Raw genomic sequence first — 16,220 nt, forward strand, 5'->3', positions numbered from 1 at the left:
AAGATACAAATAATTTAGGAATAGGGTGAATAATAAAAGCCTTCATTTATTTTTGACTAGTTTTTATACATTTCCAGAATGGTTTCTTTGTGACTGTTTAATGATAAGTTGCAACTATTACTGTGGCACCTTCGCCTGCACTGTCATAGGTCAATGTTGTTATAATCCTCATCTTGCAGAGGGCTAAAAGGGAGAGGCTTTTCAGTTGCTGGCTGACTGACACAGGAGTTCATGAGTTGCAGTTCAATCTCTTGGCCATTCTGACTCTTGTCTCATGGCTGGTACAGTTCCCCACAAATCACTGGTCTGCTCTCCTGAGTAAGACTCCAGTCCTCCTTCCGTGTCCTGCCAGTTCCTGACACCCTACCATCACCCTGATAGTCTTTCAAAAATGCAATCATAGGTAAGCTGTGCCATATGTGTGGTGACTTCCTACACAGATGTGGCAATCAGCACCATGCTATCCCAAACTGCACAACAGAGGGGTTTTGATGGGATGGTGACAATTTCTGGAGCAATGTAGAGAATCATTTGACATGCCATGCCATGTGGGGCAATCTTCATGCAGCTGTGCTTTCATGGGACTATTATGCTGCTAATAACACATGTGAATTTGGACATTCAAGCTTTTCCAGTAATGTTGCTAACAATTTAACTGATGTCAATTACTTTGACTGAAGTATTCTATGGATAAGATGGGATAAGCTCCACCCGGCCATTCTATTTCCTGGAGTGCCTTAGCACCTTAGCCAAGCTAACATATGGCTCACACAATCAATTATCAGAGAGTGGGCCTACTGGTGAACCTAGCAATATCCCAAAAGTGGATACACATATAGCATCCCTCCAGACATGTGAGCAGTCCTGACCATTCCATAGTATGCAATTCACATGGAGAAACAGAAGGTTCAGTCTAGCAAAGTTGAGTGCCTTTAAATCCTACTTATTCTAATGGGAGAATACTCCAACTGAAATGTCATTCTTCTAACCGATTGTTGTTAGTTGACCTTAAGTCTTACTTGCAGTCATCATGTTCAAGGGTTTTCTAATGGTCCATGTGAATGTATACACACTGTGGGAGGCAACTATATGTGGTGTGAACAGATCTTACTATGAAGATATCTCACATCTGTAATAACAAGTTTTAGAAAAAAAACTAATGAAACACAGTCAATAAATCTGAGTGGTACACGTTGCTCTTTTGCTCCAGCAGGGGCATCTGTTAACAGAAGAGGAGGGGTGGCAATTTTTGCAAGTTTGTCCTCCTTCCTGCAGTCCCTCACCCCACCTCAACACACACTCTGTTCTGGTGGGCCCCAACCACCCAGAGCAAATTTTCAGGGGAGACTGTGGAAGGCGGAATTGGAAGTAAATGCTTCCCTTTCTGTTCCATTAGCGGACACCTGCATTGGATATACAACCCCATCTTTAGAAAGATAGTAAGACAGTAAGAAAGGTGAGGCCCTATGATTATTGCTTTTTCTGGGCTTTTTCTGGGTTTTATCATCTTTGCACTGATAATGCCAGTTCAAAAGGCTGAAGAACCTCTATCTGAGGTTCAGAAAAACTGTGGATGGGGTTGAGGAAAAATCCCTTGAGCTAGATGGACCATTGATCTACTCTGAACAGGGCAATTCATTTTTCCACTTCGTAGGTACTCATTTCCAGACTTACTGAAGCTGTTTCATGCCTAAGGTTACATGTATGAAAAGATTTGCTTCATGATAATTGGAGCCTAACTACTCAAGAGTGCTCCAGTTGAAGAGAACTAGATCTTCAGACTGTCAAAAAAGGCAGGGTGATTTCAGTCACAGAAAGTAACCTAGGCATTCATAGCAGTCAAAACTAATTCCTGCACTAGAAATATATACTTCAAGCCATTTAGAATATAACCCTATGGTCCCTGAGAAAGCATTTTAGAGGCCACTAGATCCATTAGATCTCATTTTCTCTACTCTCAGAGATCTCATGTTGGAAGCTGTGGGAAGATCAACTATCAATCCTGCTTCAATGTCAGAGCTCTAATATCAAAGATAGTGAAAAGAAGACATTCTGGGGAGGGTGTTGCCTTCCTGTTCTCTCAACAAGCTCACAAAGTGGGGAGGGAGCAAACTATGCCAGTCCTGGAGCTGGAGTACTCCTTGCCAATGTTTCCTATGGGGGGGGGCGGAACCTTAACAAAAAATTAGGAGGGAGAACAAAATGCCATTAGTGCATTGGGAAATATCGTTCTTCAACTTTCGGTTCCTTCACCTGCACCTTTGGATTGCTCTGTAAACATGCGGAATGACAATGGGGTCAGCCTTTCCTGAATAATTATAGAATATGAATCACCTCTTATCAGTTTTGTTTGTTTCCATAGGCTTGGAGTTCTTCAGTCCACCATCTTATTGTGGATCTTCTCATATGTTTACCCATCCTTGATGAAAAATGGAAATACTGTGGCCTTGATCCAGAGAAACACAAGTGGAAATGAGGATGGCCTAGCCCTAGAGTGAATTTTCAGCACCTCAGAAAGCTCCACTTGAGCACTTGGGGACCCTCTTGAATGAGGCGTGTTGTGATGTGAGGGGCTGGGGTGGAAGGGGGAGACACTGAAAGTTGGGTGAAAACACCTTCCATGACAGGAAGGTGCCTGCCCATCCATCCTTTCTCCACAGCAACGTAGCCCACCTCATTTATAAGAATCCTCCAACCCTCAGGAGAGAGGGCTGCCAGGAGAAGGGAGGTGTGGGGAAGTCATTTGAGGTCAGTTCCACTTCCACTGACACTTCTCCACTGACACAATCATTCTAGGTTAACCTGCAAAATTGATTGTTTCTTTTCTGGTGTTCTTCATTAATACTAGATACAGGTCAGTCAAAGTGCTTAATTGCTGGTTATACTCCTTTGCAGCATGAAAGCTACAACACGTTTTCCAAAGGAGGTAGATGGACTTGTACATATCTCTAAGGAGTCTCATATGTTGGAACCAAAACAAGTTAAAACCTGACACTGAAGGTAACATGCTAGTTCTAATTATCTCTAATACACCTCTTATTCCCACCCACCTGACAATGATAACACAGAAATTGGATATTTATTGACTAGCATGCCAGATCTTTTCCCAATATCAATTAGACATCAAATTAATGCATGATTTTTAAAGTACTATATGTATTTCTATATCTAGATGTACATACACAATGAAATAAGGAATCAATGAATTAATATGTATTGGTCTTACCTTAAATTCCTCCAAGATTTTGTAGCTTTTCCCATGGTATTCACAAAAGTTCCTCACTTCTTTGCATTCTGGGCAGCATCCATTGTGTTCTACTTTAGTACACTTTGGGTGGATTTTGGGGCATTCTGGTTGGTCACAAACAGGTCCATCCTCAGTACAGACACATGGACAGTTGGAATGCCCTGGAAAAAACCGCTCTCCCAGTTTGTATACAAAACCACTGTCATCCACACAACCTTTCCCTCGATAGTCATCAAATATCAGATTATTATCATTATTTGAGATTTGATCACCTTCATCAGCAGGGTAGTCTTCATGGTTGAAGGCAGCTGGAGTGACCAAACTAGGAATTAGCAACAGAAATATGCAGGCTTCATGAATATGAAGAGCCATCCCCCTCCTCAACTTCTGTATATGGTCCTAATATCAGATATACACAGATGCTTCCATGGAGAGGCCAGAGTGGTGGGCTGAAAACAAATATTTTAAATAGGTACAATTTGAAACATATATAGCTATATAGCAGCTGACAAACATTAACTGATTAGAAATCCTGTCTTTTTAAGAACAATGGGGTCAGATCATTAGGTCATGTATGTAATACTAGCATAATCAACTGGAATTATGTGTACATAATTTGGATAATCCTCAAGCTATATTGGCTCTGTCTAATGCCAGGAATTGGTTGTTCATCTAACTTCATCTGGATAGCACGCACAATGTGTACCTCAATATAAACATTCTCCTGGTTAAATTAAACAACGTTCACACAACAGAATGAAATTGGATAAAGCAGTGTATTGCTAAATCTCAATGGATGATGAGCTATATGCCTTCAACTTGTCTCCAGATAACGCATCCATCATTCTAACTAGAAAACTAAAAGGGAATGCTAATCCAAAATGGATTGGACAATATGCCTATTAGCCAAGCAAGTTAAGAATTGATACTTCTTGACGTTAGTCAGACTTCTATGTGACAAACACATTAGTCACATCTTGAGTATTTCCCATGGTGTTTGCATAAATACAAGCAATTTGTTGTTTACATCTAGGTGGCATGCACATTTGTTTACTCACTGGTGCAGAGATTTTTTTTTTAATTGTTAAGAGGATGAATTACAGGTGAATGAGACTTTAATGGAATTCAGTCTAGAGACCATAATCGTTTCTACTGGGATCACAACTCAGCAGTGCTTTCAACCGACCTCAATTGGTTAATTAAAACAAAGATGTAAATATGCCAGGTGTTTTTATGGGAAGCAAGAGGTTAAAGAGAGAATGATTCTGAAATGTAATTACATTTAGACTTTGAATGAGAAGAAAATGGTGTACCAATTCTACTACTGAGTATAATGAAAAACGTTTGGTTGTGGTACTTATCTGACAGAAATCAAAATGTGTATTTCTATATGTCTTTTCTATATGAACTGATTCATAATGGCTTCTTTTTCTTAGCCAGTAGCCTCGCGTGTGCCTGACAGGGGCTCAACGTCACTGTAGACCTCATGTGTATGAGTCCTGGTGGACCCTGAGTGGCTGTGTTCATACTTGGATTTGCTAACTGATTATCTTATTTTACATTTCCCCTTGCCTTATCTTAGGGCATCTAATATCACCCCCCCCCCTAGTCTTAGGGCATCTAATATCATATCAAAATATACAAGGAGCATGTACAAGGAGAAGCCTACTAGGCACACTTAATGATTTCAATAGGCCATGTCAACTTAGTATCTCATACACCACCACATACACACAGATAGTCCACAGAATTCAGAAAGGAAGGCATGTACACAGATTGCCTGGTTTCAAAACGAAGGGGAGTCCTGCCTTTTCCTCACACTCTACTTCTATTTTGCTGCTTTACTATTGGCTGTGCTCACTCTGACAGACTTACTCCTGTAACACTCTTCTTGCCCAAGAGCAAGAGAAGAAAAGGGTGGGAAGGAGGGTTTTTATGAAATTGGAGAGAAAACAGAAATTCTATAAATTCTAATTTTATAATAAAAATCTTCTATGGCAAGAGTTATTTCAATTAATTGGATGTGTGGCATGGAGTTAAAATCAAAACAATCTTCTTACCTCTTTTGAATCTCTTGCTGTCTGGGGCCAACTTAACAGTGGTCTATATCTAACTGATATAGACATGCTAATAATGATAGGATATGTAATTTTTATGTTGACATGTACACAATGAATGTGTATCATTTATATGCACATCTGTATATGCATCTATATACTCCAGGTTCTTTTAAAAATAAAATGCTGCCAAGCAAGAATGACTCAGGGAAAAAGCAAGCCTTGCATCTTGCAGAACAAACTAGATGATCCTGTTGACAAAGCAGTTTATTCAGTGCTGAGAGAAAGCAAAGAAGGGGATTGGGTGTTTCACATGTCTGCTCAGAATGTTTCATTACTTGAAGTTCAAGATATGCTTTTACCACAAGAGTACATCCTACAGCAGTGGCAAGAGCATTTGGCTCTGTTTTATTTGTGTTGCAGAACTGTTTAATCTGCCTTTCGGATTCAATCAGAGAGACACTTACATGCTACAGGTAGGCTCCAGTGAGCCCATGCTTAAAGCTGTGGAAACTTTAGAAAACAAGCAAATTGCAAAAAAACTGATTTATAGTGGGGACAACAGAGAACAACCTATTGAATAAAATCAAGCATTATGAATAAAAAGAAAACAAATTTCACAAAGGATTAACATTGTTAACAATACTTTCCTACAGCATTTGGCCATTGTGGGTATTTTATTAGAACTTCATTAGCCTGTGTTTCTATAGAGAGAGGAGGGATGGAAAAGAATGAAAATCTATTCTGTTGTTTAAAAATTCAACATGAAAATAAGCTCTGGAAAGCTATCACTGTACAAATTTATTCTCTTTTATTATTTCTGATTTTAGGGATTTTAAATTCTCGATAAGTCTATATTTTATTTCATTGTAAAATGTCTACTTACCTATTCCAAGTGAAAGCTGGAAAGGGTTACAGGCCACCATAGATTAAAATTTCAGCAAGTCCTCTTAATTACACTTCCAAGAAAGAATCATGGAAAATCCCTTTCCCCAATGCCTCCCATTTCACACAGGAAACCCGGCAGATACACCAAGAGACTGAAGCTTTAACCCTGTGTTCAGAATTCAAATCAACAACCATGAGGGGGTCCAGAGGTGAGGCTGCTTGGTATAAAGCTACACTCCAAAATTATGGTCATTGTTGCTAGATTGTTCTTTTATCTCCTTATATCCTTGGTTGCAATCTTCAGTTCTACCCCCCACCAAAAAAGACCCCCACCAGATCACTCCGCTCTGTATATCTGCTAAAAAGCAGGCAAGGGTGGAGAATGTGCTACGCTTCCAATTCCAGAAACAGCAACAGCAACAGCATGCTGGAGCTTAGAGCCAATCCAGACCGAAATGCAGTCAGCAGCACCATCGTGTCAGTGTGGCTTTCCAGAGGCTCTCCCCAAAACAAATGATAGGGGACGTGTGGGCTTCAAGCACGGCAGCAACTTTTGGCAAGATTCAGCACTGAACAGCAGCACCTTCGGAGCACATTCTGCCGAGCCGAGTCTGGGATCCTTCAGCACCACGGACAGCAGCCGGCGATTCGCATTTTGCATCCTGCAGGCGGCGGAACGTGCCGCTCCTCTGGGCGAAGAAAACAAATCCTACGCTTCTACTCAGTGGGTCCACGTTCACTCTGGGAAGCTTTCCCTAGACGGAAGGTATTTTCTAAATTACCCATAAATATACTTTTGCATTTGACAACTCCCTTCCAAAGAAACAAAACAGAAACCCTGCCGATTTCAAAACGGTAGAATCAGACGAGACTGCAGGGCTACGTTCCAGGAAGTGGCAGTCGGTAGATTGAGGCTCTCTGCAGTTACTGAATGATGAGGCAAGGGTATCTGCCAAGGCATTGGTCTGAAACTTGCACATTCTTGTTTTGCTGTCAGTCAGAATTACTACTTTAAAAATTACGTGTGTGTGTGTGTGTGTGTGTGTGTGTGTGTGTGTAGATCTGTATTGAACTCTAAAGAGTAGATGAATTTAGAGGTTAGAACAAGTTAAATATAGCACCACTGCCAGAAAAGTATATTTTCTCTTCTGCCTTGTGCTGTAGTACCTTGGTGGTGGTGGTGGGGATAATTTCCCCTGCAATTCATCTCCTCTGTCATTAGGCGTCATTGTAAAGCTATTTCTCGAGGAAAATGCTAAATGATAGCTTCCTTTCATGCATTCTTTATTGCCAAATAAACAGGCATGATTGCAAAAAGATTGTGTGTGTACATATATATATAAACTTATATTAAACTAAGATATGAAAACTTTGCTTTATTTCAGATAATGAAAATACAGTTTAAGCCACCTGCACTGCTAGGAGGCTGCAGGAGAATTACTGTGAGATTTAATAAAATAGTGGACAAGGGTCTCAGTTCCAAATGCGAACGGTACCATCAGAGCCACCCGAGACCAGATGTTCTGCCTTGTGATCAAAAACGATGCTCTGAACTTCATCTTCATGGCCCAACAAGCTGGACAGCTGACCCGATTTGAGTTCTAAGGTCTTAACAGTTCCATCGTTGCTTGCGAGAGCTATAATACGACCTATAACATAGAGCAAGGAGATCAGAGGTCCAGAAGACAAGAGTTAAGAAGCAACTTTGGCAGCTCCATGCCTGAGGCTGTAGACGCTCACGTTCAATTTATCCATTTTCTGCACATAACTGAGACTCAGATAAGCAAGCACTTTTAGCACAAAGTACATAAAATCAATGTTTAAAAGAGATTAGATCTGAGAATGATTAAATAAACCTGAGGATTTCACACTGCCATTCAAGTAAACAAAACTGTGGGGACCATTGTTTAATATAAGGCTAAAATGCCTTTAGTCCAGTCATTCATATTCTGAAATCAGGAAGCAAAATTATGAATTAAAACATGAAATAAATCTGTAAATTTAATATGCAAATCAATAAAATGATTTTTTAAAACAAACCTTAAGTTTTTTGCATAATATTTTTACCATAGTTATATATATAAATAAATAAAATTTAGATTGTAAGGGGCCATAAATGTTTAGCAATGAGAGCATGAATGTTTGCTATGCATTGAAGTCAAAAACTGCCCCCCAAACTGAAGACAGCTACTTATCCAGCAAACCCTTGGAAGAAGGGTGCCCAGTATGTACACAAAGAGGTCCATTTCCTGCAATACCCCTCCTTGCAATGGAGTCAAAAACTAAGAGCTTCCAACTTGATTTGAAGGAAGTGGGGGAGCCCTCTTGAATGCTTACTCTGTAATCTAGGTAAAAATATGGACCAGAGAGAATAGACATTTCAATGGCTCTAAAATGCAACTAGCTATTGAAAACATAAATTATATCAGATGCTGAGCAAGAATCATTTATTTGTAACCCATAGAGAGAGAGAGAGATTGTGAATGTGGAGGACAGAAAAGGGTGTCAAAGAGGGCTGGGGAGAATATCTAGAAGCAGCAGAGATCTACATTTTCCAAAAACTGGCAAGGGCTGGAACTTCCAACTCCATCCAACTCCATTACAAACCTAAAGGCCTGATTGAGGCAAAGGCTGTACATACACACTGCCCTCTGTTGCCCTCTATTGCCAGTAACTCAGTGTTCCAGCATGAAAGTTTGGGTGGCTAAAGGGAAGTACATGTTTTATTGGTAGCATTGCTTCAGGCAAGCAGAGGTTCCCACAGCAGGAACCTGTGACAGCCTCAAGGTCAAGAGTTGGGAGGGATAACTCAGATCCTTTTGACCCTGGACACATGATGGAATCCATGGAAAGAGACCCTGAAGAGGTCCAGCACAGGACTTCATGGCTGCCATGAGGGGCTGCCCCAACATGTCATCAACCCAACGCATGTGACAGGCTACACCTTGGACCTTGTTTCCCAACTGGGCAGGAAGAGGGTGATCTGAATATTGACTGCGGCCCCTTCCTATTGTGATTTAGGCTGCCTCTGAAGACGGTTTGGAAACCTCAGCTGGTGCAGAATTCAATGGCCAGGATGCTCACTGGGTCAAAACAGTTTGAGCATAGAATGCCAATCCTGGCCTGGCACTGGCTGACAATTAGTTTCTAGGCCCAATTTAAAGTTCTGGTTTCAGGCTACAAAGCCTAAAACAGCTCAGGACTGCAATACCTCAAGGACCACTTCTTCCCATATGAAATGTCCTGGACCCTGTAATCATCATCTGAGGCCCTTCTTTGTGTGCCCCCTCTGTGAGAAGTCCAGAGGAAGGCAACACAAGGACAGGCCTTTTCTACAGTGGCTCCCGGCTTGCGAGATGCTCTCCCCGGGAAGGCTTGCCTAGTGCCTTCACTACGTATCTTTAGGCACCAAGTAAAAACATTCCTCTTCTCCCAGGCCTTTGGGTGATTGAACCATCTATGGCATTTTAAACTGTTTGGGGTGTGTGGGGTGTGTGGGGGTGTTATTGTTGTTGTTTGTTACTATGGTATGTGTTTTTGTTTTTATATTGTAAACCTCCCCAGGATCTTCAGGTGAAGGGCAGTATAGAAGTTTAATAAATTGTTATCAATATTATAATGAATCTGAATAACTCTTCCAATATGCCTTCAGCTTCCTGAGGGTCTTTCTACTTGCTAAAGTTACTTGGAGCTACTGAGAAGGGTCCAGTGCTGCTCTTCTAAAGCTCTGGCAATGTAGCACTATCATCCCATGTTCCTTACTCACCCAGCTAGGCTTCATGAGGAACTTAGAAGTGGGACTGCAAATGTTCCCACTTCTCTATGTCATATCACTGCCCTCTACCATGACGTATAGGCTACCACTCATAGGTTAGGACATTGTGACACTGTCCAAGGATATTAGAATCCAAATTGTTAGTACTATACCAGAATCACAAACAGGAAACCATTTTTTTAAAAAGGAGGAGGAGAAGAAGAAGCTGGCTAAATATCAGGAAAACCTTTCTGACAGAAAGAGCTGTTTGACAGTGGAACAGACTCACTTGGGAGGTGGTGGACTCTTCTTCCTTGGAGGTTTGTAAGCAGAGGTGGGAGGGCCACCTGTCATGGATGCTTTAGCTGAGATTCCTGCATTGCAGGGGGTTGGACTAGATGACCCCTGGGTCCCTTCCAACTCTACAATTCTTTGATTCTATTATTCTACGCCAATATGCTGTTGTAGAGAGATCACTTAACAGCTAAAGTTAAGCTTGGATCTGGTATGTTATATATTTGAATTACTCTCTAAACGTACTTGAGAAACTCCTAATAAATTAAATGTAATAATCATGAGCTTCACGTACAATCAAAAATCAATAAATTCATTTCAAAGCAGATGTGGTCCTTCCAAGAAAGACATCACTGCAATTCAAGTAATGATTACAAGCACTTTTGGGGTAAAGCAGAAAGTTCAAAATACACTCAGGGTGATTATAAGCCCTTTGTGTGTTCTGCTATATGGTTTAAAAAATTACCCAAAGATGAAGAATTTGTTTTTTCCAGGTCAAAGGCTGACTTGAAGGAACAACTCCACCCCCATTGTTCAGCCTGGACACTGAGGTCCAGTTCTGAGGGCCTTCTGGCGGTTCCCTCACTGTGTGAAGTGAAGTTACAGGGAACCAGGCAGAGGGCCTTCTTGGTGGTGGAATGCCTTCCCTTTGGAGTGCCCTCCCATAATAAAATTATTGTTGCTGTTGTTATTGCTGCTGCTGCCGTTATCCCTTCTCCGTAATTCATAAATAGTCCCAGAAGCCAATAGTAACTTGCCATCCTGAGGATAGGTGCACATGCACATATAATAAATCTTGATCTGATTGAAGCAGTGGGATTTAACATTGCAACTATCTCACTTCATAGTTTCAATGAGACTCACTGTGCCAATACATTTTCTCTTATACTCCTTTTAAAACCTGCTCTATCCCCCCATGCCTCACGGTGCATTTTCACATGCCTTCCTGCATGACTTCTTAATGCTAAATGGGTGTCCAGCAGATGCTTCTAATGACCAACTTACCCTTTTAACCTTATTTCTTGCATCTTTGCAACAGCTCTGTGAAGTTGGGTACCCACTACTTTCAATGGGTTCTACTCTATTGCTTTCAATGAGACTTTGCCATGGCTAACGTCAGTAGAAGAATTTGAGGTTATGAATTATTACATTGATCCAAGACTTTTATGTGAATTTTAGACAGAAGCTTCAATTGACAATGAGCTAGAGTTAATCTAGCTGAGGGTGCAGCCCCAATCCCCTTTGCACCAGGTTGGTGGGTGGGTGCTGGATTGGGCAGAAGTTCTCCTTCACCCAACCCTGCCAGGCTCCCCCTGTAGGGTGATGCCAGCATCAGCCTGCTGGCATGGAGCTCCCCTTCCACCCACTGAACGTGCAGGCAGGCAAGATCCCTGTCTGGTGGAGACTAGTGGAAATCCCAAAATGGTGCACTCCAGAGGTGGAGAGGGGCTGAGATGGCCCTCTGTGCAGTCACGTGATGGCACTGGGTCCAAGCTGGCACAGGGCACTGAGCACCAGATACAGCCCTGCCTCATTTCCATCCTGGCCAAGATGAGCAGCAGAGCTATGGGTAAGGCAACAGCACAACTACTGTGTTAAACCATGCCAGGCACTGGCCAGGGTTTAGACTGCATCCTTAAATGCACTTAAGTCCCATTGAAATGTGTGGGACTTAGATCATGAACCACTGAGTTCAATGGAACCTAAACTCAACTAACTTAATCTTGATCCAACCCAATGTCTGTTCCCTTTCTTGAGATGTCTCCTGTTTTCCTCTGCTTGGAATTCTGTTAGTGATGGTTTACAGAATTTGCAAAAATGAAGCAGAAAACAGAATAATTAATTCTGCTATAGGATATGCTGTACTAAATTCTAGTTACACAACTCAGAGAATGGAGAAAGGAATTAAACAAGTAAACAGAATGAGGATGAGGATGGAGTAAACAAGCAAGTATGGAGGGGCTGAGGAAAATTTGCTTTAGATTTTGAATTTGCTAGAGGAGAAAGAGCAGGCTTAACTTTACAAGTTATTTAAGCACATTTCTGCACACTCCACACTTAGAGGAGGGACACTGATATAAGTACAAGAGAAACCAGTCTAAGCATGATAAATATGCCCTAATTTGCACACATTTATAACTACTGGGCTACTTCATCTAAAACAAAGCCTGACACAGCAAAGATCTCTACGATGGATTAGGGTGTCCAAAGGAGCAGATGTGAATATCTATTATAAGCTCTTTTCTAGTAAGGCTTTGCTGACAGAAGTATTACGTATGGATTTCACTTGCAGCCAGGCTCCATGGGCAATCACTGAGAGGGGGAAAAATGCCACCCCACCGTGTGTCCTAAAAATACTATGTCTGGTAGAGGGCTAATACCCTTTCAGCTTTTCAAACCAGTAAAATGTATTTTATATTATTTTATTTTTCTTAGTAGGCTGCTGGAAGCTGCATTTTACATTGAGGAACAACAATAAACAAAAATGGATATTTTGAAACACTATATATTTAATTAAAACTTCAATTGCCTTCTAGAGGATTAGAATATATTCTTATACTGCAACAGACTAAGCTCTACATTTCCTACTGCATGAAGTTATTGGTTTAGAATGTGGATTGCTCTGCACTTGGAATCTCAGTGTTTTTAAAGGACAATGGGAACAATTCACCCAAAGTTAAACACCTGTCAGTTCAACCAATTTCACTGGAAGGCATGAAGCCCTCTGAAATAGATGGGACCTCATAATGTATAACTTGGTTTTATAGATAGACAATCTGTGCTCAGAAATGAAGGCACACCTAGATTGGTTCTTTTAATTGAAATAAGCGAGAAAGCTGAGAATTGTAGCTATGAGAAATATTAAGTATACTGGGTCATATCCCACACTGCTGTTCTGCTAGCTAGCGCAGCAGACTTCTGTGTGCGCAATGGAACCTGCCCATCCTCTCTTCTCCCCTGCAGCTCCCCCCTCTCAAAACCTGCTCCAGACTGGAGCAGATTCTGAGGGAGAAGAGGAGAGGATAGGAAGTCTCAGTGCATGAAAGAAACACTGTAAGTGCAGTGTCAGAAACAACCTAAAGTCCCCAGCAAAGTATGCTTAATTTTGTAGAGCTGGCAGTACTGGAAAGATGGAAAGAAATTGTATTTAAAACCTATTTTATCTGTAAGGTGATCTCGTGCTAGTCAGTGGGAAATCCATCAAACAGAAGTGGATACAAAAGAGTAGTTTGTGCTTCTTCTGAAGCTAACAGGTTACCAAAGAACTCAGATCAAATTGATAACACTTGTGCAGATATAATGCATCAAATTTCTGTAATTGATAATACATTGACATAGCTGAATCTCACATATTTATGTGCTATACACAGCATTTTTACCCATAATATTCCGTGTTTGAGTCATTCTTCTGCCTATGCATTATATGGGCTGAACACACATCTTTGGAAAGCCATTCAAGGCAGGGAGCATCACTCATGCCTCATAATTACCTCAATCAAAATTTGGGGAGCCTGTCAAAGAAGTGAGTGTTCAAGGCATCACTCTGTTTACGTTGCAGATTCGGTCTTCCTTTTCCTCACAAAGGCCACCCAAACACCACACCAACTCCCACCCATGGTTCCCTTTTCCCATCACACCTTTACAAAAAAAATTAAACACCACCCCCTCTATTCTACAGCTATTGAAATATCAAACTAATAACACCAAAACACAATTGTATAAAATTCTTTTGCACAATTAACTTTGAAGAACTTGATATTTCAATATTCAGCATCCTTGGCATACAATATTTGAAAGCTGCTTTGAATTTCATTTTTGGAAGGGGGGAGACTAATAAATAAAGAAATAAAAATGAGGAGAGTTTTACAGGTGTGAGTAGCATTATCATGTAGCAATTAATTAATTACTTAATAAATGTCAAAAGGCAACTGTTAGTTCTGACCAAGCGTCTGTCTTGTCCAGCATCCCATTTCCAACTCTCATCACCGAGATGCTTCCACAAGCCTCACAAGGAGATATGAAATCAGCAGGCTTCCTATTTTTATTTGCCCCCAGGTACACTTCCCCTGAACATGGAGCTTTCACTTTTTAGCTATGTGGCTAACACCCAATGAAAAAATGAACATCCATGAATTTGTCTAATCTTTTCCAAGACAGCAGTCATTGTCACATCTCTGTGTTAATTATACAGTGTGTGAAGATCTTTCTTTCTTTCTTTCTTTCTTTCTTTCTTTCTTTCTTTCTTTCTTTCTTTCTTTCTTCTACTGCTCACGATTTCTTCCCTTCAGCCCTTCTTTCCAGTCACTATCTCTATACCAGCCTTCTGCAACTGGATGACACTCCTCCTCCAATGGGACCAAATCTCCCATAATCCCTGTCCTTTGGCCACCCAGACTGCAGTTTATGGGAGCTGTATCCCAAAGCATCTGCTGGGCACCAGGTTGGACAAGGCTGCCATGTACCGTTCATGATTTTATAAACCTCAATCAGGTTGCCAATTAATCATTTGCTTCTGTGCTAAAAAATCCCAAACATTTTAGCATTTCCTGGAAACCTCCTAATCATGAAGGTTGCCCCTTTCTACACGACAACACAATATTCCTCAATTAAAGCAAATCACAGAACTGTATTATAAGAAATTAGGAACTAAGTAGCAGCAAGTACATTCAGCGAAAGATTTTGTTGCCTCCCTGTGTGTGTGTGTGTGTGTGTGTCTGCACTGACAGGGAACAGCTCTCCTCACACGCATTCAGTTCTAGCCAACTTACAATGCTTTGCAATTGTTGGCTGAATAAAGCAAGTAACGTATTTCCTCAGCAGCAGGAAAGCGAATATGTAAGACAGAGAATGGAAATGAAAGGACTCAAAATGGGAATGTCTCTTTTCCATTACCCTTTATGTCAACACTGATCTACTTGCTCTGAAGAATTTGCTCATTATAATGTAAATTCACTCCATCCTTTCCTCCAAAAAGAGATTTTCTTGTTGAGGGGAGTGAGAACAAATTGGGATTTCACTGCTGATTAAAAACGTTTTCAAATTAACAGCTCCAAAATGTCCTGTGAAATTATAATGTATGAGTCTAAAACAGGGGTAGGCAACCTAAGGCCCGTGGGCCGGATGCGGCCCAATCGCCTTCTCAATCCAGCCCGCGGACGGTCTGGGAATCAGCGTGTTTTTACATGAGTAGAATATGTCCTTTTATTTAAAATGCATCTCTGGGGTATTTGTGGGGCATAGGAATTCGTTCATTTCCACTCCCCCACCCCCCCCAAAGATAGTCCAGCCCACCACATGGTCTGAGAGATGGTGGACCAGCCCATGGGTGAAAAAAGTTGCTGACCCCTGGTCTAAAATATGCTTGTGTGTGTGTGTGTGTGTGTGTGTAAGTAAGTAAGTAAGTAAAATACATAGAGAAGGGTAAAGGATCTATAACTTGCATGTATATTTTATAGGGCTGATTCATTATACCAGAGATGTTCAACCTTTTTGAGTCCATGGCTCCCTTGACCAACTACATTCTTTCTGCTGCACCCCTGTGGGGCTTAGGAGCCCAGTTATGTCACCCCTTGCCTGCAGAGCTGGCAGCTTCTCACCCTTTTTCGAACACCCTCCCTTGTGGAGTGTGCCCTCAGCCTCCTCTGGAGTCCTCTTGACAGCTGCTGCTGCTGCCCCTGGTCTCTGAGCTGCCCCCCTATCCCAAAGAGACGTGCCTCCTCACACGTCTCCACAGGGGCTTGGCACTTGTCAAGGACTGGTGGACTAGCTGGCTGGGCTCCCTTGCCTGCTTGCTTGCTTACTCTGAGGTCGCTTCAGCTCCTGATAACCAGCACCCAGAAGCACCATTTGCCTGGGGAGCTTGTAGCCAGGGCTGCTGCAACAAACAGCTGTGCAAGCCTTTGGGAGGCAGAGATGGAAGAGGGCATCAGAGGACGGAGAGAAGGAAAGAGGGACAGAGACCAGTGTTGCCAGCACCCCA

General features: G+C 41.6%; 2 protein-coding genes across 7 annotated transcripts in view; both read right to left on the reverse strand.

The window, feature by feature from the left end:
- VWC2L (von Willebrand factor C domain containing 2 like) overlaps window positions 1-7,465 on the reverse strand; it is a 135,221-nt gene extending 127,756 nt beyond the window's left edge. For 2 of the 5 annotated variants that reach the window (XM_081183694.1, XM_081183696.1), the window contains exons 1-2: window positions 6,191-7,465; window positions 3,227-3,696 (exon numbers count right to left, since the gene is read on the reverse strand). In XM_081183694.1, the coding sequence (XP_081039820.1) occupies window positions 3,227-3,619 (393 nt within the window). In that variant the 5' untranslated portion in view covers window positions 3,620-3,696; window positions 6,191-7,465. The remainder of the gene's footprint in view (window positions 1-3,226; window positions 3,697-6,190) is intronic. The other 3 variants (XM_081183698.1, XM_081183697.1, XM_081183695.1) reach the window with 2 other exon arrangements.
- An 88-nt stretch (window positions 7,466-7,553) lies between these two features.
- Window positions 7,554-16,220, reverse strand: part of SPAG16 (sperm associated antigen 16) — a 466,237-nt gene continuing 457,570 nt past the window's right edge. For both annotated transcript variants that reach the window (XM_081172704.1, XM_081172703.1), the window contains one exon: window positions 7,554-7,841. In XM_081172704.1, the coding sequence (XP_081028830.1) occupies window positions 7,666-7,841 (176 nt within the window). In that variant the 3' untranslated portion in view covers window positions 7,554-7,665. The remainder of the gene's footprint in view (window positions 7,842-16,220) is intronic.

This window comes from Podarcis bocagei (genome assembly GCF_964188305.1).
Source record: "Podarcis bocagei genome assembly, chromosome: 1".
NCBI classification, from domain to species: Eukaryota; Metazoa; Chordata; class Lepidosauria; order Squamata; family Lacertidae; genus Podarcis; species Podarcis bocagei.